Source organism: Amblyraja radiata, chromosome 29 (genome assembly GCF_010909765.2).
Source record: "Amblyraja radiata isolate CabotCenter1 chromosome 29, sAmbRad1.1.pri, whole genome shotgun sequence".
NCBI classification, from domain to species: domain Eukaryota; kingdom Metazoa; phylum Chordata; class Chondrichthyes; order Rajiformes; family Rajidae; genus Amblyraja; species Amblyraja radiata.
Window position 1 is genome coordinate 26,599,407 of NC_045984.1, and position 24,777 is coordinate 26,624,183.

At 50.4% G+C, this 24,777-nt stretch overlaps 1 protein-coding gene across 2 annotated transcripts in view; it reads left to right on the top strand.

Annotated features, from left to right (window-relative positions):
- The first annotated feature begins 4,907 nt into the window (after positions 1-4,907).
- Positions 4,908-24,777, top strand: part of arhgef18 (Rho/Rac guanine nucleotide exchange factor 18) — a 150,778-nt gene continuing 130,908 nt past the window's right edge. For both annotated transcript variants that reach the window (XM_033046983.1, XM_033046984.1), the window contains exon 1: positions 4,908-5,099. In XM_033046983.1, the coding sequence (XP_032902874.1) occupies positions 5,024-5,099 (76 nt within the window). In that variant the 5' untranslated portion in view covers positions 4,908-5,023. The remainder of the gene's footprint in view (positions 5,100-24,777) is intronic.

Consider the following 24,777-nt stretch of genomic DNA (forward strand, 5'->3'; position numbering starts at 1 on the left):
TGGTGAGACCACACCTGGAATATTGCGTACAGTTTTGGGACGTAGAGGGAGTACAGAGAAGGTTCACCAGACTGGTTCCTGGGATGTCAGGACTTTCATATGAAGAAATGATGGACTTGGCTTGTACTCACTAGAATTTAGAAGATTGAGGGGGGATCTCGTAGAAACTTACAACATTCTTAAGGGGTTGGACAGGCTAGATGCAGGAAGATTGTTCCCGATGTTGGGGAAGTCCAGAACAAGGGGTCACAGTTTAAGGATAAAGGGGAAATCTTTTAGGACTGAGTTGAGAAACATGTTTTTTACACAGAGAGTGGTGAATCTCTGGAATTCTCTGCCACAGAATGTAGTTGAGCTGAATGTAGTCTCCTCTCGTCCAATCAGCCGCTGTCTCCAAGGGCATTGTGTCCAATCACATAATTAGCAGCTACGGTAAATGTTGGAAGCCAGCGGAGCTACTGACAGTCAAACGGGAGGGAGCAGGAGTGGTTCACACAGTGTATAATCCATAGCACTTAATGTACAATTTCATAATATATACTAAATAACTATGCTGACAGACCTTGGCTGGGAATCTGGAGTTCACCAAAATTGTTCCCAATTGGGCCCCGCACCCCCTAAGGCCGGCCCTGACGAGCATACTACACGAAATATAAACATACATAAATTTTTACTTTTGTAGAGTAGGGGCCCCGCCATCAGTTTTCTAATTGGGCCCCGCAATTCCTAGCACCGGCCCTGGTCACACAGTGTGTGAACAGCCACTTCAGCCCAACTTGCTCATAACGTCCAATATGCCCCATCTACACTAGTCCCACCTGCTCACGTATGATCGATCGATCTATCTATCTATCTATCTATCTATCTATCTATCTATCTATCTATCTATCTATCTATCTATCTATCTATCTATCTATCCTATTACTAAAACTCTCATTTTAACCACTTCAGCACATTTGATTTGATTTGATTTGATTTGATTCAATTTATTGTCATTGCACTTTTCAGTGCAACAAAATGGTTTAGCCTGCAGTCATAACATAGAATAAATAACAAACACTCAACACAGTTTAAAGTCCCAAAGTCATTGTCTCTTCCCTCCTTGCTCTCCCTCTGCACTGAGGCAATCCAAGCCTCCGATGTTGTGACCCCACCGGGTGATGGTAGGTAAGTCCCGCGGCTGAATCCGTGCTCCGCAAACCGGCCGGGTCAAACTCCGCGGCCCGGGGCGGTCGAAGCTGCCGAAGCTGCCGCCCTCCAGTCCAGCGGACGCAGCTGTAGTTGCGGGAGCTCCAGAAAAACAGGTCACCAACCTGTGACCTGTGAGCTCCCGATGATGTCGTCCACTGGCCCGCGGCCGAGCCTCCGAGGCTCCAAAGTCGGGTCGGAAGTTGGGTCGCACCGCAACCACAGCCCCGAAGTCGGCCAGCCTCGCGTTGGTAAGTCCTGGCTCTGACTCCTCAGCCTCGAGGTCGGTCACAGTTGGAGGCCGCCAGCTCCGCGATAGGCCTCAGCGCAAAGGACACGGAGACGGGGGATACGGCAGGAAAGGTCGCATCCCCCCCGAAGGAAGAGTGGAAAAACATGTTACACCCACCCCCCCCCCACACATACACAACTAAATAAACCAAAATAAACTGTAAAAACGGGACAAGAGAAAACAAAAAACAGAAAAGACAAACGGACTGCAGGCGACCTGCAACTGCAAGACAGCGGCGCCACTTCCGGATCTGCGTTGTAATTAAATTTGCACAAAAACGTTACTGTATATCGCTAGGATTTTTTCACCACCTTACTCACCGTTCTCCTCTACTCCTAGACGCCAGGTTTTGTTCCGATCGGTGAAATATCAGAAAAGTTACGAAGGTTTAAAAAATTGTGAGATCAGCAGATTGGTCTTCTCGCCTGTCAGTCACCATGAAGGTAACGGCCTTTCCGGCACCCGCTGGAGGATAAAGCCGGAGTCCCTCCCCCCACACACACCCCCCCCCCCCCCCCCACAACCTCCTCTTCCCCCTTCCCCTCTGACTGGGACCCAATGGTTTCTTAAATGTTTCTTAAACGTTGCCATAGTACCGGCCTCAACTACCTCCTCTGACAGCTCGTTCCGTACACCCACCACCCCTCTGTGTCAAACAAAAGCTACCCCTTAGGTTCCTATTAAATCTTTCCGCTACCCCTCACTTTAAACCTCTGTCCTCTGGTCCTCGTTTCCCCTACTCTGGGTAAGTGACTCTATGCATCTACCTGATCTATTTCTGATATATCACCTCTCTACGATCACCCCCCATTCATCTGCACTCTAAGGAGTAGAGAGACCCAGCATGCGCAACCTCTCCCTATAGCTCGCGCCCTCGAGTCCTGGCAACATCCGTGTAAATCTCTGCACCCTTTCCAGCTTGACAACATCTTTCTTATGACATGGTGCCCAGAACCGAACACAATACTCTAAATGTGGCCTCACCAACGTCTTGTACAACTGCAACAAATCTGAAATAGAAACCGAAAATGTCCAGTAGGTCGGGCAGCGTGTGCTGGAATAAATCTCTCTGAGTGTTTCGGTTTTATAAATAGCCCTGGGCGTGAATAATGGAATCTTGTTGTAGGAGCTGTCATCTGTTCTTAATCTGTGCTGTCTCTGCCATGGGTGTATTTGATAGGACAGTATGAAGGGAATCTTGCTCCTTTTGTGGGGAGACTTTAAGCTAACTTTATTAAAAACAGCAAAGGAACAAATTAAGTTTAGTCTGTTGTGTCCAAGGGGCATTCCAGTCCCTCACCTGCTCACTGCTCGCAGAACGCCTCAAATGCAACAGTGGGCACCATTGGATTCCTCCATGGGCACAAATGTAGCCTCTACCATCCCCTCTCCCTCTCACTCTCTCTCTCTCTCTCTCTCTCTCTCTCTCTCTCTCTCTCTCTCTTTCTCTCTCTCCCTCTCCCTCTACCTCTCCCTCTCCCTCTCCCTCTCTCTCCCTCTCCCTCTCCCTCTCCCTCTCCATCTCCCTCTCCCTCTCCCTCTCCCTCTCCCTCTCCCTCTCCCTCCTCCCTCTCCTCTCCCTCTCCCTCTCCCTCTCCCTCCCCTCTCCTCTCCCTCTCCCTCTCCCTCTCCCTCTCCCTCTCCCTCTCCCTCTCCCTCTCCCTCTCCCTCTCCCTCTCCCTCTCCCTCTCCCTCTCCCTCTCCCTCATCCCTCTCCCTCTCCCTCTCCCTCTTCCCTCTCCTCTCCCTCTCCCTCTCCCTCTCTGCCCTCTCCCTCTCCCTCTCCCTCTCTCCCTCTCCCTCTCCTCTCCCCTCCCCCCTCCCCCTCTCCCCCCCCTCTCCCCCCTCTCCCCCTCTCCCCCTCTCACCCCCTCTCTCCCCTCTCCCCCTCTCACCCCCCTCTCTCCCCCCTCTCCCCCTCTCCCCCTCTCCACCCGCTCCCCCTCTCTCCCTCTCACTCTCCCTCTCTCCCCCTCTCTCCCTCTCTCCCTCTCTCCCTCTCTCCCTCTCTCCCTCTCTCCCCCTTCCTATTTCTTTCCCTCTCTCTGCCTTCTGTCTTTCATTTACACTTCCTGTCTTGACCCCATCTCACAGAAAAAAGTTTCCATTATTTACTTTACCCCATCTCCCACTTCCTCTCTCTTTTCTTTCCACTTTCTCCAGATGCCTCTTACCCTTTCCTTTACCACTTTCCTTACCCTTCTCTAATTTCTCCTCACCTCCCTCCTCTTCCCTTTCCATTTCTCTCCCTGTGTTCTGTCTCTGATATCTTTGCTGCCGCACTCCCCATCGCTCTCTTTCTCTCTCACTCACTCTCACTCTCTCTCCCACCCTCTCTCTCCTCTCCCTCTCTCCCCCTCTCCCCCCTCCTCCTCTCCCCCCTCCCCCCCCTCTCCCCCCTCCCCCCCTCTCCCCCCTCTCCCCTCTCCCTCCTCACCCCTCCTCCCTCATCCCCTCCTCCTCTCCCCCCGCCCCTCTCCCCCCCCTCTCTGCCCCCTCGCCCCCCTGCTCCTCCTCCTCCCCCTCTCTCCCCCCTCTCCCCCCGTCCTCCCCCCCCTCTCCCCCGCTCTCCCCCCCAATCTCTCCCCCCCCCCCCCTGGTTTGCCCCTCGCCCCTCCCCCTGCCTCCTCTCCCCTCCTCCTCCCCCCCCCTCTCCCCCTCTCCCCCTCTCCCCCTGGCGTCGCCCCCTCTCTCCCCCCTCTCGTCTCCCCCTCCTCCTCTCCCCCTCTCCCCCTCCTCTCCCGACCTCTCTCTCCACCCTGCTTCACCCTCTCTCCCCCGCCTCTCCCCTCTCCCCTCCTCTCCCCAATCTCCCCCTCTTCCCCCTCATCCCCCTCTCCCCCCTCTCTGTCCGCCCCTCTCCCCCCCTCTCTCGCCCTCCTCTCCTCCTCTCCCTCCTCTCTCCTCCCCTCCCCCCTCGTCCCCCTCTCCCTCCCCTCCCCCCTCTCGCCCCTCTCTCTCCCCTCTCTCCCCCCTCTCCCCCTCCTCCCTCTCCCCTCGCCCCCTCCTCTCTCTCCTCCCTCTCCCCCCTCATCCCCCCTCTCGCTCCCCTCTCCCCTCCTCCCCTCTCCCCCCTCTCCCTCTCCCACCTCTCCCCCCTCTCCCCCTCCCCCCCTCTACCCTCTCCCCCTCTCTCCCACCCTCCCCCCTCTCCCCCTCTCCCCCTCTCCCCCTCTCCCCCTTCTACCCTCTCTCCCCTCTCCCCCTCTCCCCCCTCTACCCCCTCTCTCCAAATCTTCCCCCCCCTCTCCCCCTCTCCCCTCTCCTCTCTCCCCCTCTCCTCCCCCCTCTCCCCCTCTCCCCCTCCATCCACCAGCCCCAGTCCTGTTTTGAACGACTGTAAAACCGCAGCTTTTTTCCTCTGGCCTCAGCTGCTGGCTCCCTGCTCGAATGTGACAGCACACTCTCTCTCTCTCTCTCCTCCCACTCACAACTCTCTGCCCTCTAAGCTGTTCGGATATCGAGCTCCACTCTCTGCTCCACTCTCCGCCTGAATCTACGCCGTTCCTGGGGCTTGTTTGAAAGTAACTCGAAACCTTTTAAATGGCTGACTCCCCCCTGAACAACTCCTGGCCGTCCTTTTCTAAGTTCTGGATGAAGAGATGGTCATTTAAGAAAGGTACTGCTTCTCTCTCTCTGTCTCTCTCTCTCTCTCTCTCTCTCTCTCTCTGTCGCTCTCATTCCTGTACCGTTTCGGTTAATGGTTATGGGCTTTGCTTCTTTCGACTTGTTATTTGTGAAACTTTCTGTCCGAAAGTTTGAGTCAGAACCTGCTACCTGATGCCTGTCTATCTTCACGAGCGACGTGTCTCTGAGTGAAACTGTGCCTGGGTTCTGAGCTGCGGTTTCTGCTGGTGTGACAGCCTGGGGTTGAGCTGAGACACCGGTACTTTGAACTAGCTTCTAGATCTGCTCACGTCCGCTGGGCCTCTGTACGTCCAGCTCCACAGCCCGACCTTCTCGGGTCGAGATGTTCCTTGGTGGTTTTGTGTCTGGTAGTCAGGGCTGAAGGTGCGTGCAACAGCACAGGCTGTCTGTCGCCTGGCTGGTTCTATACTCTAGTCTGGGGCTTGGCTCATGTGCATACAAGGTGTCATGGCATGCTGGCATCGATTTACTGCTGGTGTGTGTATGGATGTACGCACTATTCTGTCTCTCTGCCTGTGTGTGTGTGCGTGTGTGTGTGCGTGTGTGTGTGTGTGTGTGTGTGTGTGTGTGTGTGTGGTCTACTTGTCTGTGCACAATGCGTATCTGTGTGCCTGTGTCTGCCTGTATAACTATGTGTGCACATGTGTGGCTGTGTGGGTCTCCAACCCTGGACGTGAGTGTGTGTGTCTTGCGAGTCAGTGTGCGTGTATCTCTGTCTGCGTATGTGTGAGCTTGTGCATGCAGGGGTGTGTGTGTGCACACACGCGTGTGTCACGGTGTGTGCATGTGGGTGTATGCGTGTGTGGGTGCATGGGTGTGTCTCACAAGAGCCCATATAATGTCATTTAGCTGTTTCTTAACCGAGTCGGACTTTCAGAATGAAACTGTAATCTGGTTTCCGTGATCACATTCTCTATCCTTTCATTCCAGTCTCTGTATGGAGTGGGCAAGCAGCAGTATTGGCCATGCTGACAGTTCCTGGCCCTGGGTGTAGTGGGCCCTGGGTGTAGTGGGCCCTGGGTGTAGTGGGCCCTGGGTGTAGTGGGCCCTGGGTGTAGTGGGCCCTGGGTGTTGTGGGCCCTGGGTGTAGTGGGCCCTGGGCCCTGGGTGTAGTGGGCCCTGGGCCCTGGGTGTTGTGGGCCCTGGGTGTAGTGGGCCCTGGGTGTAGTGGGCCCGGGCCCTGGGTGTAGTGGGCCCTGGGTGTTGTGGGCCCTGGGTGTTGTGGGCCCTGGGTGTAGTGGGCCCTGGGTGTAGTGGGCCCTGGGTGTAGTGGGCCCTGGGTGTAGTGGGCCCTGGGTGTAGTGGGCCCTGGGTGTAGTGGGCCCTGGGCCCTGGGTGTAGTGGGCCCTGGGTGTTGTGGGCCCTGGGTGTTGTGGGCCCTGGGTGTAGTGGGCCCTGGGTGTTGTGGGCCCTGGGTGTAGTGGGCCCTGGGTGTAGTGGGCCCTGGGTGTAGTGGGCCCTGGGTGTTGTGGGCCTGGGCCCTGGGTGTTGTGGGCCCTGGGTGTTGTGGGCCTGGGCCCTGGGTGTTGTGGGCCCTGGGTGTAGTGGGCCCTGGGTGTTGTGGGCCCTGGGTGTTGTGGGCCCTGGGTGTAGTGGGCCCTGGGTGTTGTGGGCCCTGGGTGTTGTGGGCCTGGGCCCTGGGTGTTGTGGGCCCTGGGTGTAGTGGGCCCTGGGTGTAGTGGGCCCTGGGTGTAGTGGGCCCTGGGTGTAGTGGGCCCTGGGTGTAGTGGGTCCTGGGTGTTGTGGGCCTGGGGCCCTATGTGGGGATTGGCCGCGAGCTGCTGAGATTCAGGCTGCCGGCTCTATCTTGGGCCCGGATGGTCGGGGCCACTCTCCAGCCCCCGTAGTCCATGCTGTCCCTCACAGCACAGACTGGGAGAGGCCAGGTAACATCCACGGGTCCTGCCGTTTACACCAGGCATTAAACCGAGTGCACGCTGGCACGGTGTTGGGAACTCATCGGTGGAGTTAACTTGGGGATGGTTAGCAATGTTACACAAAGACAGCAACTCCAAACCACTTGGGTCGTCAGTCTGGGATGGGATGTGAGGAAAACACAGAGGGCTGGAGTAGCTCAGCGGGTCAGGCAGCATCTGTGGAGGACATGGATAGGCCATGTTTCGGGTCGGGACCCTTCTTCAGACCTGCCCCACCCTGGGATATGAGGCAGTTATTAGTGTTTGTTGGACCCTACTGTGTTAAACATGGCCTGCTGTTTGATTACATCACAGATGTGACTGTGGGGATATAAACTACTTTCAATCCGGTGGATCTGATTCTCACAATGTGGCAGTGATCTTGAAGCTTCATCAGTTGGCTGGAGTGTGTAAACACGAATGATGTCCCAATGTCCATGAAGGCAGAGATATCCTACTGCAATATCCCCATCCCCCCCATCCCCTCTCTCCCCCTCTCTCCCCCCTCTCCCCCTCTCTCCCCCCTCTCCCCTCTCTGGCTTTAGGAGAATTGTGGACAGGCATGAAAGAAAGTTTGCGGGAAATATAAAAACTGACTGTAAAAGTCTCTATAGGTACGTAAAAGGAAAAGATTAGTGAAGATGAATGTAGGTCCCTTAGTCAGAGACGGGTGAATTTATGTTGGGAAACGAGGAAATGGCAGAACAGTTAAACGAGTACTTTGGTTCTGTCTTCCTTAGTGAAGATAGGACCAAAGTCACTAGGGGACTGAGGATCTAGTGGGAGGGAGGAACTGAAGGGAATCCACATTAGTCAAAAAATGGTGTTGGGTAAACTGTTGGGACTGAAGGCAGATAAATCCCCAGGGCCTGATGGTCTGAATCCCAGAGTACTCAAGGAGGTCGCCCTAGAATATTGGATGCATTGGGGATCATTTTCCAATGTTCTCTCGACTCTCAATCAGTTCCTGTAGACTGGAGGGTAGCCAATGTAACCCCACTTTTTAAGAAAGGAGGGAGGAAGGGAGAAAACGGGGAAGTATGGACCAGTTACGTCGGTAGTGGGGACGATGCTTGAGTCGATTATTGAAGATGTTATAGCAGCTCATTTGGAAAGCAGTGATGGGATCGGTCAAAGTCAGCATGGATTTATGAAGGGGAAATCATGCTTGACTGATCTTCTGGAATATTTTTGAGGATGTAACAAGTAGAATGGATAAGGGAGAGCCAGTGGGTGTGGTGTATCTGGACATTCAAAAAGTCTTTGACAAGGTCCCTAACAAGAGATCTGTGTGCAAAATTAGAGCACATTTTATTGGGGGTAGGGTATTGACATGGATAGAGAACTGGTTGGCTGACAGGAAGCAATAAGTAGGAATTAACGGGTCCTTTTCAGAATGGCAGGCAGTGACTAGTGGGGTGCCGCAAGGCTCGGTGCTGGGACCCCAGTTGTCTACAGTATATATTAACGATTTAGACAAGGGAATTAAATGTAACATATCTAAGTTTGTGGATGACGCAAAGCTAGGTGGCAGTGTGAGCTGCGAGGAGGATGCTATGAGGCTGCAGGGTGACTTAGTTAGGTTGGGTGAGTGGGCAGATGCATGGCAGATGCAGTATAATGTGGATAATTGAGAGGTTATCCACTTTGGTGGCAAGAACAGGAAGGCAGATTAGTATCTGAATGGTGTCAGATTAGGAAAAGGGGAGGTGCAACGAGACCTGGGTGTGCTTGTACATCAGTCACTGAAAGTGAGCATGCAGGTACAGCAGGCAGTGAAGAAAGCCAATGGCATGTTGGCCTTCATTGCGAGAGGATTTGAGATTAGGAGCAAGGAAGTCTTACTGCAGTTGTACAGGGCCCTGGTGAGACCGCTCCTGGAGTATTGTGTGCAATTTTGGTCTCCTAATTTGAGGAAGGACATTATTGCTATTGAGGGAGTGCAGCGTAGGTTCACCAGGTTAATTCCTGGGATGGTGGGACTGACGTATGATGAAACAATAGATCGACTGGGCTTGTATTCGCTGGAATTTAGGATGAGAGGAGATCTTATAGAAACACATACAATTCTTAGAGGATTGGACAGGGTGGATTGTCACCTTGTCGTGGTGGAGAAGCTTGTGTGGACCTGAGATCCTGAGAGCGATGCCGTCTGGAGCGATGCTCCTGGTAGGGTCACCCATGGCGGTAAGGTTGAGGGGGAGATCTCTGACAAAGAGCCAATCCAACCAAGACCTCAACGATGGAACAGGCGGAGGACGATGGCTGACCTTAGTGGAGCTAACGTCACAACGGCTGGGAAGGCGGATGAAGGCTGCAGCAGAAAAGGGTCTCTGGTCGTCTTGGACTCCATGCCACTGGATCCTGACCCAGATCTGTCAAGGACCGTGTGGAGGCTGTCTGTGCACCAGTCTCCCCACGTTAAACAAAGTCACGCACACAGGCGTCCTCCATACAGGGAATAGCACCCTGGAGACACCCATGGTCAGACATGACCGAAGGGGGCATAAGAAGGACAGGGTACATGCAGAAAAAATGTCCCCCATGTTGGGGGAGTCCAGAACCAGGGGTCACAGTATAAGAATAAGGGGTAGGCCATTTAGGACTGAGATGAGGAAATACCTTTTCACCCGGAGAGTTGTGAATCTGTGGAATTCTTTGCCACAGAAGGCAGTAGAGGGAAATTGACTGAACGTTTTCAAGAGGGAGTTAGATTTAGCTCTTCGGGCTAATGGAATCAAGGGATATAGGGGAAACAGCCGGAACTGGGAACTGATTTTGGATGATCAGCCATGATCATATTGAATGGCGGTGCTGGCTCAAGGACCGAATGGCCCACTCCTGCACCTATTCTATATGTTCTATATAGATATGGAGGGTGATATCGATTATGTGCAGGCGGATAGGACTTGGACTTGGTGTTGTGTACAGCCTGGGCATTGTGGGCCGAAGGGCCTGTTCCCTGTGCTGTACTGTTCTACTTTCTACATTGAGTTATGGACTTGGAGCCCACGACCGATCTGTCCATCAATCCTTCTAAGGGTCATGCACGGGCCACGTCTACATCCACACCGGTTGCATAGTCTCCTCAACCCGTGACAAGGCAGTGGGTTCGAGTCCCACTCCAGCCCAGTGCAAAGGGAAGGCTGAAGTTTTGGATCAGACTACACAGCCTTGTCTTTACTGCTAGATTCATAGACGTAGACATAGACATAGAAAATAGGTGCAGGAGGAGGCCATTCGGCCCTTCGAGCCAGCACCGCCATTCATTGTGATCATGGCTGATCGTCCCCTATCAATAACCCGTGCCTGCCTTCTCCCCATATCCCTTGACTCCACTAGCCCCTAGAGCTCTATCTAACTCTCTCTTAAATTCATCCAGTGATTTGGCCTCCACTGCCCTCTGTGGCAGGGAATTCCACAAATTCACAACTCTCTGGGTGAAAAGTTTTTTTCTCACCTCAGTCTTAAATGACCTCCCCTTTATTCTAAGACCGTGGCTCCTGGTTCTGGTCTCGCCCAACATTGGGAACATTTTTCCTGCATCTAGCTTGTCCAGTCCTTTTATAATTTTATATGTTTCTATAAGATCCCCCTCATCCTTCTAAACTCCAGTGAATGCAAGCCTAGTCTTTTCAATCTTTCCACATATGACAGTCCCGCCATCCCAGGGATCAATCTCGTGAACCTACGCTGCACTGCCTCAATCACAAGGATGTCCTTCCTCAAATTAGGAGACCAAAACTGTACACAGTACTCCATGCAGATGACCCCAGGGCATTTATCAGATGCTGGTTGATACCAAAGATAGACACACATTACTGGAGTAACTCAGCAGGACAGGCAGCATCTCTGGAGAAAAAGGATGGGTGACGTTTTGGGTCGGGACTCTTCTTCAGCCTGACAGCAGGGCGGGGAGCTCAGCAGTGGTTTGTGGGTGTTTATCCCTGCACGTCGCTGCTTGTGAGAGCTTGCTGTGCACAAACTGGCAGCTGCCTTTCCCGCATTGTCACCTCGACATCAATGTTATTGGCACCAAAGTTATTTGGGGCTGAGGTTGTGAAAAGTCTTCAAGGATATGCCTGGAGTCAACTGGAATAGGCCTGGATAGAATGGAAGCGGAGAGGATGTTTCCACTAGTGGGAGAGTCTAGGACTAGAGGGCACAGCCTCAGAATAAAATGACGCACCTTTGGGAAGGAGATGAGGGGGTGAATCTGTGGAATTCATTGCCACAATAGGCTGGTGGAGGCATAGTCAGTGGATATTTTTAAGGCGGAGATTGATAGTACGGGTGACGGGTTATGGGGAGAAGGCAGGAGAATGGGGTTGCGAGGGGGAGATAGATCAGCCACGATTGAATGGCAGAGTAGACTTGATGGGCCGAATGGTCTAATTCTGCTCCTACAGCTTCTGGAAAGAGCAGGTTTCTTACTGGGAGCCCAAAACGTTCTCCATCCCTCATATTGTTATCCAGCTCCGAAACAATTTCATTTGCTGTACTCGATGCATGACTCAATGTCAGCCCTGATCCCATCTCCTTCAATACTGATTAGCAACACTAATTGGAAGCTGTGCTGCCAAAATATTAGGGACCAAAGTATTTAACTTGCCGTCATCCGAAAACAATGTCAAAGTTCCCCTTTCACACCATGATCCCTGTGGTTCCTTATGTTTTTCCCATTTATTCTGGTATTAAGAATTCTGAGCAAGACCTAATTGGAATGAACTGGGATAGTTCCCACCACTGTTTCAATAGCTGATGGACACAAAACGCTGGAGTAACTCAGCAGGACAGGCAGCATCTCTGGATGACATTTACGGGTCGAGACCTCTCTTCAGAAATAGTTGTTTCTCCTCCGTTGACTCTCGTGGCCTCCTCTGGAAGGTGATTAGATAACAGCCCTGAAGTGGTGGAAATTGATTTTTGGCAGAGTCGGTGCAGGGAGGCTGTTTTATTCTGTTGGGAATCCGCACGATAAACTTAAACGAGAGTTTCGCAAATGGGAAGGGAAGCAGGGCGGAGATTTGTGTGCTGCACATAGTTTGATGTGACTTTGGCAAACGGCGCTGGTGGGCGAAAGGAGCTTTTGCAACCGAGATAGTTTATAACTCGGACAGGGGGGGGATGCTTGCTGAATGACGGATTCCTCTTCTGCATGTCCCCAAGTGCCTGGAATGTGTGATGTGCGGGCGGGCCAGTGTTGAAGTCCAGCTCCCTCTCTCTCTCTCTCACTCTCCCTCCCCCTCTCCCCTCTCCCCCTCCCTCTCCCCCTCCCTCTCTCCCCTCTCTCCCCTCTCCCCCGTCTCTCCCCCTGTCTCCCCTCTCTCTCCCCTCTCTCCCCTCTCTCCCCTCTCCCCCCGTCTCCCCCTCTATCTCCCCTCTCTCCCCTCTCTCTCACCCCTCTCCCCTCTCTCCCCTCTCTCCCCTCTCGCCCCTCTCTCCCCCTCTCTCCCTTCTCTCCCCTCTATCCCCTCTCATCCCCTCTCCCCTCTCTCCCCTCTCCCCCCCTCCCTCTCCCTCCCCTCCCCTCCCCCCTTTCTCCCCTCTCTCCCCTTCTCTCCCCCTCTCTCCCCCTCTCCCTCCCCTCTCTCTCCCCCCTCCCCCTCCCCCTCCCCCTCTCCCTCTCCCTCCCCTTCCCCTCTGCCCCTCTCCCATCCACCACACCTCCTCTCCAAGGTCACGGCAACAGCCACGTGTCCCACCTCGCGCCTTTGTTTGAGGTCGCTCTAATTCGCGTTGCTGAGTTAAGGGCCTGTCCCACTTTCACGACCTAATTCACGACCTCTGTCGAGTTTGCCTTTGACTCATACTCGCAGCATGGTCGTCATGAGGTCGTAGGTAGGTCGTAGGTAGGTCGTAGAAAAACGCCCCGACCTACTTGATGCCATGACTAGATGCTAGTCGTAGGTACTCGTGGCACCAAGTAGGTCGGGGCGTATTTTCGAGCCTGATGAACAATGTCCATGAGTTAAAAAGGTCATGAATTAGGTTGTGAAAGTGGGACAAGCCGTTTATGTCACACTTATGGGGCTCTTGACAGAGATCCAAACCAGTTTAGTTTATGGTCACGTGTGCCGAGGCACAGTGGAAAGCTTTGTGTTGCGTGCTGGCCAGTCAGCAGAAAGACAACACATGATTACAATCGAGCCGTTTACAGTTTATAGGGAATAACGTTCAGTGCAAGGTAAAGCCAGCAAAGTCCGATCGAGGATAGTCTGAGGGTGAAGGGTTTAAGAAGATCGTGGTTAAAGTAATAAATGTTGCCGTAGGAGTAGAGATTGGAGATTGTAGATCTGCATCTGCGGCTAGCAGGCTAATAGTGGCCTGTGAGATGGGGTTGGGAGGCTCCGGAGTTGTTTCACGTGGATTCCCTGGTGGTTGGGGAGCAGGGAGAGGACACTGAGTAAGCTGGGCCCAGCTCCAGCTCTGATCTCACAGCTGGGAAGCCAGCGCTCCACTCCCCCTTGTCTGGCATCTTCTCAGGACTTGCTTCCCCGAGCCTTCTGATGCTTGGTTCCAACAGCCACTCCTCATCTGGAGGTTGCCATAATTGTTCGTCAGCTGGACATGAATCACAAGGGTCCCCCTCTGGCCAAAACTATGATCAATGTTCGTCCAAAGCCCACACTTCTAGACAGCCACCAGTAAATAACCATCAGGTGTAGGAAGGAACTGTAGACGCTGGTTTTAACTGAAGATAGACACAAAAAGCTGGAGTAACTCAGCGGGACAGGCAGCGTCTCTGGAGAGAAGGAACGGGTGATGTTTCAGGTCGAATTTGAAGACGGATCTGCACCTGAAACGTCACCCATTCCTTCTCTCCAGAGATGCTGCCTGGCCCGCTGAGTTACTCCAGCTTTTTGTGTCTAAATTATGTTCAGGGTTGTGTTCAGGCTTCTTGGTGACTGTGCCTTCAAACCCCACGCTCTGAAATTCCCCCCCTAAACCTCGCCACCTCCCTCTCGTCCTCCTTTAGAAAGCTTCTTCAAATAACCTTCAAATAATATAAGATGTGACGGGGATATTGTGACTGGAACAGGATATAGGTAGTGGGCAAGTGGAACATTGGCAGATTCTCCATTAGTGCGCGTGTCGGGGGTTAGGGGGCGAAGGCAGGAGAATGGGGGTGAGAGGGAAAGATAAATCCACCATGGTTGAATGGTGGAGTAGATTTGATGGGCCGAATGGCCTAATTCTGTCTCCTATGACTTTTGAGCTTATGCAGAGTGAGGCCATGCGTTTTGGTAAGAGGCATCAAAGTGCAGAGACACTACTAATGATTGGAGTTGAAAGGGATCTTGGTGCCTCAATCACAGAAAGGCAGCTGACTGGTGCAGCAAATGGTTAATGAGATACACGGCATTTTGGCCTCTATTGTAAAGTGGTTGGGAAGACACAAAGTGCTGGAGTAACTCAGTGGGTCAGGCAGCACCTCTGGAGAACATGGATAGATAACGTTTTAGGTTGGGACCCCCCTTCAGACTGATTGTGTTGGTGGGGAGTGGAGATAGGAGAAAGGGAGGTGGGGGCGGAAGAGGTGGATACAGGTGAGGTGGGGGGTGGGGGGGGTGGGGGGGGGAGTTGATGCATATCAGTCTAAAGAAGGGTCTCACCGCCAATACATATCCTCCACAGATGCTGCCTGACCTGCTGTGTTACTCCAGCACTTTGTGTAGTTGAGTTTAGCTTATTGTCCCGTGTACCGAGGTACAGAGAAAAGCTTTTGTTGTGTACAAGCTGGTCATCGGAAACCCGTCGTAAAGCGGACCCCGCAGTTCCTTGTGTCTGCATTCTTCAAATAAAATCCGCGAACAAGCATTTGATCATGTTTATGATCCTAATTATCTTTTCTGTTTAACTAGCGTTCGTGTCCCATCGCTATGTTGGAGGTAGTGTACCATTTAAAAGCAAGTTGTTGGCCTTTTATTGATTTTGATTAACTTTAGACACAGAAAGCTGGAGTTAGGGGCCTGTCCCACTCGGGTGTCATTTGCGTGTCACGCAGATGGCGCGCGAAGATTTTGTACATCACAAAATCCTGGGGCGTCACGCGCGACCGCACGTCACCACGCACCATCACGTGCCGCGTAAATGATGTAGCGTAAATTACACGCAAATAACACCGAAGTGGGACAGGCCCTTAACTCTGCGAGTAAGCCGACACATCTGGAGAAAAGGAAGAGGTGACATTTCGGGTCCAGCCCGTTCTTTGAGACCTATTCCTTCTCTCCAGAGACCCGCTGAGTTACTCCGGCTTTTTGTGTTTATCTCTGCTTTAACCCAGCCTCTGCAGTTCCTTCTTACACACACTTTGATGAACTTGCTCCTGCAGCATGCCTTGACCCAGTGGACTAAACAACGACCGCTCTCCCTCGTACACTCTTAATCCTTACAGATATTCTAATGTAATTATTTATTCGGGCATTACACAGTGCTGGGCCAAACCTCTAATTATATCTCACAAAGTGTTTCTGTACTTCTCCCGAGCCATGTTTAATGTTTTGGAAAGATTTACTCAACTTGCTCCTCGCTTCTCCTTTGAAAGAGGCTGATTTTCTTTCTTCGTAAAGTTGCAGCTGACAAATAAATCATTAAAAGTACACAGTCTGTACCAAAGGCGGAACGAGCCAAGAGTGGTTTATATAATCGCAGTGTAGGCCAAAGCATTCGGAGAACTACAGCACGACACAACACGGCACGGTGGCGCAGCGGTAGAGTTGCTGCCTTACAGCGCCAGAGACCCGGGTCCGATTCTTGTCTATACGGAGTTTGTACGTTCTCCCTGTGACTGCGTGGGTTTTCTCCGGGTGCTCAGGCTTCCTCCCAAACTCCAAAGATGTACAGATGAGGGACTAAAGATGGAAATGAGCTACTGGCTATAATCTTGCATATTTACATGTTCATCAATATCCATTGTCCCTGTTTAATAAAAAAAAGATTATAGGTTAATTTGCTTCGGAAAATTGTCCCTAGTATGTAGAATAGCGCTGGTGTACGGGGATCGCTGGTCAGCACTGACTCAGTGGGCCGAAGGGCCTGTTTCCACACGGTAAACAGAGAGAGCTGCCATTCATCCCATTGAACCTGTGCTGTCAGTCCCAGCCTGGATTCTCTTTCCCATGAATTTTGTGCTCATTCCAGTGAAGAGCGTTAGCACTACACGCTGCAACGAGATTGACCAGACCTTTAGAAAGAAGATGTGGAGGAATTTCTTCAGCCAGAGGGTGGTGAATCTGTGGAATTCATTGCCACTGACGGTGGTGGAGGCTGAGCCATTGGGTATTTTTAAAGCGGAGGTTGATAGGTTCGTGATCAGTAAGGGAGTCAAAGGTCACGTGGAGAAGGCAGGAGAATGGGGTTGAGTGGGAAAGATAGACCAGCCATGATTGGATGGCCATGAAGGAGGAGACAAGATGGGCCGAATGGCCTGATTCTGCTCCTATGTCTTACGGTCATGATTTATCAGGGGATGAAGGACAACAGATCGTGGCTGGGGAGACCCTGGGGTTATTCTCCTCTTCTGCTCCGAGGCGATTCGGTAAGGAATTGGATGAATACATGAAGATAATGAAGAAGGGCGGGGGGATTGAGACGGCCTGGGGAAGCAGCACAGCCAGGGTGGGCAGCACGAGGCAGCAGACCCCCACCCCACCATACCCGGACCCCCGTCCTTCCCTCAGTAACCCCCCCCCCCCCCCCCCCCCCCCCCCACCTCCCAGTCTCCCTTCATTCTCACTGCCCCCCCCCCTCTGGGTCCTCCCTAATAACTATTCATAGTTTTTGTCACAGACGCTATAACTATTAATACTACCGTTTAAATAACAAGATACAGTAATTCTGTGGGTTAGAAAATGAAATTAGCTCTATGAAACATCTGGGGTATTACCAGTGTTAAAATAGCAGGCGATGACATTTTGTAAAGGCCAATATCCGATCAAATGACTCCATTATTATGGACGGCAAAGTGGCGCAGCTGGTGGAGTTGCTGCCTCGCAGCACCCGAGAGCCGGGTTCGTTCCTGACCTCCGGCGTTGCCTGTGTGGAGTTTGCACGTTCAACCTGTGGGAAAGATAGATCAGCCATGATTGAATGGCGGAGTTGACTCGATAGGCCGAATGGCCTGTTACTTCTCCTATGACTTTATGAACTTATGAAGTTATTTCTGATCTGGAGCGGGGGGGGGGGGGGGGAGCGGCGCAGGTGACTCCGTGCCCGAGGAATCTAAAGCACGAGGGGAGTTAGACTTGTTTACTTAGGAAGAGAAATTCAGCGACACGTCACCGAGCCTCTCGAGGATGTGGAAAGTATCGACAATGGCTCCACTGACAATGCTCACGAGAACGTGAACAAGATTATCTCCTGGAGATAACAGCGTTATCAGTTAGGGTTGCAGACCAAAGATAGACACAAAAAGCTGGAGTAACTCAGCGGGTCAGACAGCAACTCTGGAGAAAAAAAATGAATGGGCCGAGACTCATCTTCGCACGCTGCCTGTCCCGCTGAGTGACTCCAGCTTTTAGAAACATAGAAACATAGAAAATAGGTGCAGGAGTAGGCCATTCGGCCCTTCGAGCCTGCACCGCCATTCAATATGATCATGGCTGATCATCCAACTCAGTATCCTGTACCTGCCTTCTCTCCATACCCCCTGATCCCACAAGGGCCACACCTAACTCCCTCTTAAATATAGCCAATGAATTGGCCTCAACTACTTTCTGTGGCAGAGAATTCCACAGATTCACCACTACCTGTGTGAAATTCTTTTTTCTCATCTCGGTCCTAAAAGACTTCCCCCTTATCCTTAAACTGTGACCCCTTGTTCTGGACTTCCCCAACATCGGGAACAATCTTCCTGCATCTAGCCTGTCCAACCCCTTAAGAATTTTGTAAGTTTCTATAAGATCCCCCCTCAATCTTCTAAATTCTAGCGAGTACAAACCGAGTCTATCCAGTCTTTTTTGTGTCCATCATCGGTGTAAACCAGCATCTTGCAGTTCCATCCTAAATGCTTTTTTGTTGTTGTTGTTGTTGGTAGTGCTGGTTTTCCCACTGGTCCAATCTCTGGTCGTTTCACAATGAACGGGTCGCACCTAGCGACCAAAATCAGGAATAGATTTGGGGAGAAAGACACAAAATGCTGGAGTAACTCAGCGGGTCAGGCAGCATGAGAGGTTAGAGATGCTGCCTGACCCGCTGAGTTACTCCAGCATTTTGTGTCTATCTTCAGTGTAAACTAGCATCTGCAGTTCATCCCTGCACAGGGTTCCAGACTACCTGTGTGGTCTCCAGACTTTTCATGGTCTAATAATCTGATGACTTCAATTCCAATGTATAAGATGGAACTGCAGATGCTGGAAAAATCGAAGGTAGACAAAAATGCTGGAGAAACTCAGCGGGTGAGGCAGCATCTATGGAGCGAAGGAATAGGTGGCGTTTCGGCCTATTCCTTCGCTCCATAGATGCTGCCTCACCCGCGGAGTTTCTCCAGCATTTTTGTCTACCTTCAATTCTAATGTATCTCGTTTGGTTCTGAGATGGTGAAACATGATTTATAAATGAGGGATTTCCCCTTCTTTCGACTCGGTCGGGGGTTCAGAGATTGAGAAACATGCCTTGTAAAGGAAGGGATTTCTCTTTCATTAGATAACGCTCAGTAGGGGTGAAGGCCAGAAGATTTGGGGTAAATTTCCTGTGGCTTGGGAGATGCACACAGCTGGGGTTACCACATCACATCAGTGCTGAGTGCGGGGAAGTGAGCCATGGAATTAATGCTTCAGGACTATAGGGCTCTGGTGAGACCACATCTGGCGTACTGTGTACAGTTTTGGTCTCCTAATTTGAGGAAGGACATCCTTGTGATTGAGGCAGTGCAGCGTAGGTTCACGAGATTGATCCCTGGGATGGCGGGACTGTCATATGAGGAAAGATTGAAAAGACTAGGCTTGTATTCACTGGAGGTTAGAAGGATGAGGGGGGTATCTTATAGAAACATATAAAATTATAAAATGACTGGACAAGCTAGATGCAGGAAAAATGTTCCCCATGTGGGGCGAGTCCAGAACCAGGGGCCACAGTCTTATAACAAAGGGGAGGTCATTTAAGGCAGAGGTGAGAAAAAACTTGTTCACCCAGAGAGTTGTGAATTTATGGAATTCCCTGCCACAGAGGGCAGTGGAGGCCAAGTCACTGGATGGATTTAAGAGAGAGTTAGATAGAGCTCTAGGGGCTAGTGGAGTCAAGGGATATGGGGAGAAGGCAGGCACGGGTTATTGATAGGGGACGATCAGCCCTGATCACAATGAATGGCGGTGCTGGCTCGAAGGGCTGAATGGCCTCCTTCTGCGCCTATTTTCTATGTTTCTATGTAGGACGGCGCAGATATCACTTCTCCCTCCCTACCCTACAACGGGGCTTCAATAACTCCAGCAGCTATATCCAGAAAGTGGACTGGTATATAGGTGTCAGGGGCAGCATGGTGGCACCACAGTGGATTCGCAGCCTTACAGCGCCAGAGACCCCGGTTCGATCCTGACTACGGGTGCCACCTGTACGGAGTTTGTGCGTTCTCCCCGTGACCGCGTGGGTTTTCTCCGGTTGCTCCCGTTTCCTCCCACACTCCAAAGACATGCAGGTTTTTATAGGTTAATTGGCTTGGGTAAAATTGTAAATTGTCCCCAGTGTGAAAAGGACAATGTCAGTGATCGGAACTCTGGTCGGCACTGACTGAAGGGCCTGTTTCCGTGCTGAAGGAATATACTCCCCGCGCAGCGCCTCTCTGCAGATCATTGGAAGCCGTGAGCCCCCCCCCATTACAGCGAGGTTATGGTCAAGGGGAAATCGCAAAGTTACTGGAAAAACTTCCTGAAGTCTGGACTAATGAGCCGAGTTCAATGACACGAGTTCAATCATCACTAAGGCACCAGTGGGAGATAAATTCAAATGATTAGATAAATGCAGGCAATTAAATAATAATATGGCAAGAAAAATGACATCATATGGTAACATCTTTCTGTATCATTAGCAGATTGTCATTAAAGTCCATCTGGTTCATAGGTTCAGAAGCCACAGGAGCAGAATTAGGCCATTCGGCCCATCAAGTCATCTGCCGTTCAATCATGGCTGATCAATCTTTCCCTCTCAACCCCATTCTCCTGCCTCCTCACCATAACACGGTACGAGTTCATTCCAAGAGCTCTCCCGAGTTTGGCCCCGATTCGAACTCGGAGATTTACAGTAATGGCCACTCGTCGGTACTCGGGGCTCTCGTGGACATTTTTCGACATGTTGAAAAATCTTCACGAGTCTTCCCGTGCTTACCTGCCGTTAGCGAGTCTTCCCGAGTACCTGCCGTTAGCGTCACGAGCCGCTAAGAGACGTCCTCGAGCTCCGACGTACCCGCTACGTTCATTCTCTGTTCATTACCACGAGTTTGATTTTTTTAAACTCGGGAGAGCTCTTGGAATGAACTCGTACCGTAGGACAGGGCTTTTACTAATCAAGAATCTGTCAATCTCCGCCATGAAATATCTAGTGACTTGGCCCCGATAGCCGTTTGTGCCAATGAATTCCACAGATTCACCACACTCTGATTTTAAAAAATCCCTCCTCATTTCTTTTCTAAAGGTACGTCCTTTTATTCTGAGGCTGTGCCCTCTGGTCCTAGACTCTCCCACTAGTGGAAGCGTCCTCTCCGCATCCATTCTATCCAGGCTTTTCACTATTTGGTTTATTAACGTTACGGACAGAGGGAAAATCTGCCAGCCTTACGCAGTGGAACTCGGCTTTAGACACCATAACTCAGCTGATTCAAAACGCCCTCTGAAACAGCTTCGCAAACCTTTCAGTTGTATTCAGTAAGGTGCAGGGAGGTGGTCACGACTAGTTCTGGGCAAACGGTGATGAGTTTCCCAGCCACCGCCCCTCTCAAGCCACATCCTACACACACCCATTAAAAGCCAAAGGTTTTTAAAATGGTGCAGATAAACACAGCTTGTAAAGTTGCTTGGCTGCAGAGTCGGGGACATTGGTCCCTAATTTCTGGGCGCTCCTCGGGAGTTTGAAACAAGTTTATTCACGGATAACCCCTTGAGATGGACAGTCATCTCGTTTTCGAGGGGGTCCAACATAGAACATACAGCACAAGACATAACATACATAGAGGCTCTCATTGACCCACCTACCCACACACCAATCCCAAAACCCCTCCATCCCCACTTGTTATAGTTTATAACAATTGTTAATTGGCTTTACATATCCAATAATAATAATAGTTATGTGTTACAGCATAATGTTGATGCATAATACCATATACCACCTATCATACATCGTACATTAATACATACTTTCAACATTATTACATGATATATTATTTCATGATATTGTGACATAATACAATATAAGACCTTGTTACACTATGCAATACAATAATACATAAGTGTAATGGCAATGCATATACAATAGTTATGCCAAATGATCACACACAGAGCAAGCTAGTTAAAGGAGCTCGAAGACTCTAATACTAGAAACAGGCACATGGTTTTATAAGGAAGGGTAAAAGTGTATTTTTAAATAGACGAAATGAGCTAATAGTTCTTCTGGTACTAGGCAGAGTGTTCCAGTCAGAAGAAGCTTTGAATTTAAATGCACGTCTCCCAATTTCTTTGTTAGTTCTTGGAATAAAAAAGAAGGGTTGCTGAATATGTCTTAGTGAATATGAGGGTGTGTATGGTAATAGGCCTTGTTTTAAATAAGAGGGGTAATTGAGATGGATGCATTTAAAGATGAACTGGAACCAGTGATAGCATCTTCGAGCGTGGGGGGATAACCAGTTTAGAGTTTCGTACATAGAACTGTGGTGAGTTATATATGGACACCTTAAAATAAATCTGCAAAGACTATTATAAACTACATTGAGGGGTTGAAGATGTGTATCAAATGTACTCTGATAGACAATATCAGCATAATCCAGTGTTGGTAGTAGTAGTTGAGAGACAATTCTTTTTCTCATCTGAAAGGTGAAACAATTTATATGGCGGTAAAGAATAGCTAGATTACAGCTGAGTTTTTTAGTAATCGTCTCACTATGCTGCGTAAATGAAAGCGTTGGGTCGAGCCAAACACCAAGATATTTGAAGTTCAATACTTGTTCTAATGGTGATCCTTCATTAAATGATATAGTCAGATCTACAGAATTACCAAGGCCTTGTCTGGTACCAAATAACATACTGCATGACTTATTTTTATTTAAAATTAATTTGTTAAATAATAGCCATTTCTGAACAGAAGTAAGATCTGATTGAAGGGATCTTTCAATTTCAGACTTGTTAGTACTAGATGTATATAGCACTGCATCATCGGCATATAGTTGTGTTTGACAGTCAGAACAGATATTAGGGAGGTCGTTTATGAAAATAGAGAAAAGGAGTGGTCCCAAAGACGAACCTTGCGGGACCCCCTTCTCAACAATTAAGGAATTGGATTGACTTCCATTAAAGGTGACACATTGGCATCTGTTATGAAGGTATGAGTTAAACCACAGTAGATTGTTTTGAGAAAGACCAATAGAGTAAAGTTTATCAAGCAGTAGGTAGTGGTCAATAACATCAAAGGCCTTGGTTAAATCAAGAAAGATGGCACCGGTGAGTTTACCATCCTCAGAAGCAGTGAACACATTGACAACGGTGATCGGGGTGAGTGTGTAGGAACAAACTGCAGATGCATTGAAAAGACTAGGCTTGTATTCACTGGAGTTTAGAAGGATGAGGGGGGGGGGGTCTTATAGAAACATATAAAATTATAAAAGGACTGGACAAGCTAGATGCAGGAAAAATGTTCCCAATATTGGGCAAGTCCAGACCCAGGGGCCACAGTCTTAGAATAAAGGGGAGGCCATTTAAGACTGAGGTGAGAAAAAACGTTTTCACCCAGAGAGTTGTGAATTTATGGAATTCCCTGCCACAGAGGGCAGTGGAGGCCAAGTCACTGGATGGATTTAAGAGAGAGTTAGATAGAGCTCCAGAGGCTAGTGGAGTCGAGGGATATGGGGAGAAGGCAGGCACAGGTTATTGATAGGGGACGATCAGCCATGATCACAATGAATGGCGGTGCTGGCTCGAAGGGCCGAATGGCCTCCTCCTGCACCTATTTTCTATGTTCTATGTTCTATGCTGGTTTACACCGAAGATAGGCACAAAATGCCGGAGTAGCTCAGCGGGACAGGCAGCATCTCTGGAGAGAAGGAGTGGGTGACGTTTCGGGTCGAGACCCTTCTTCAGACAGAGAGTCAGGGGAGAGGGAAACTAGGGATATGGACGGGTACTCAGAATTAAAAGACGTTCTTTTAGGAAGGAGATGAGGAGAAATTTCTTTAGTCAGAGCGTGGTGAATGTGTGGAATTCTTTGCCACAGAAGGCTGTGGAGGCCAAGTCAGTGGATATTTTGAAGGCAGAGGTAGATAGATTCTTGATTAGTACGGGTGTCAAAGGTTTTGGGGAGAATGGGGTTAAGAGGGAGAAATAGATCAGCCATGATTGAATGGCGGAGCAGACTTGATGGGTCGAATGGCCCAATTCTACTCCTATTCCTTATGACCTAATGACAGGTCAAGACAGACGATGATCAAGGCAACGTGCCATGGTTCACTGCTGGCTGAGGGGGAAGGTTGAGTTGGGAAAACTCCGACAGGGACTTTATTCACAGCTGCCCCTCTTCAATGCGTGAAACTGTCAGGAGCTGCAATCTGCCTGCAGACACACGGAGATTAAACGCGCGGGATGTACAGCAGCTGGCAAGATTGGGATGGAGGTGTAGTCTGCGAGAGGGCTCTCTCTTCCAGCTGTTCGGGACAGGCAACGTTTCAAACAAGTCCGGCTGGGCTGCTGAATGTTGAGCGTCGGAACAGACGCGGGATCCTTCATTGAGTCGGGAGGACAGAAGAACCATAAAAGGCAAGTTAGGCCAGTGATTTATCACAAGGCATAGCAGTGCCAATTGGAGCAAAGTGCTTGGAAACATGTGCATTGTACCAAGTCTCCAGCTGTTCTCTGTTTAGGAATAGTGAAACTTGCATTTGGGTGGCTTCTGTGGATGTGCCACAGGATATCCCTTGATGTCCCTTGCTGCTATTTACTTCATAGTCACTGTTTTATACGGTGTTTTTGAACCAAGCGCGGCTACTGTTTTATGTGTTGCAGAGTGCCACAGATTCTGAGTGACGAACTGTCCCTGATTCTGTAGGATAATTCCAAAAATGTAGTTTGGTTTCCGAGATACAGCATGGAAACTGGCCCTTCGGCCCACATGGTCCACACTGACCAACGGTCACCCAGACACTAAACTGCGGTTGCCGGTTTAAACTCGGTGTGAAGAAGGGTCTCAACCCGAAACGTCACCCATTCCTTCGATCCAGAGATGTTGCCTGTCCCGCTGAGTTACTCCAGCATTTAGTGTCTACCCAGACACTAGTTTTACACAGAGACTGGTGAATCTGTGGAATTCTCTGCCACAGAAGGCGGTTGAGGCCAGTTCATTGGCTATATTTAAGAGGGAGTTAGATGTAGCCCTTGTGGCTAAAGGGATCAGGGGGTATGGAGAGAAGGCAGGCATGGGATACTGAGTTGGATGATCAGCCGTGATCACAATGAATGGCGGTGCAGGCTCGAAGGGCCGAATGGCCTACTCCTGCACCTATTTTCTATGTTTCTATGATGTTATCCCAGTTTTGCATCGCAC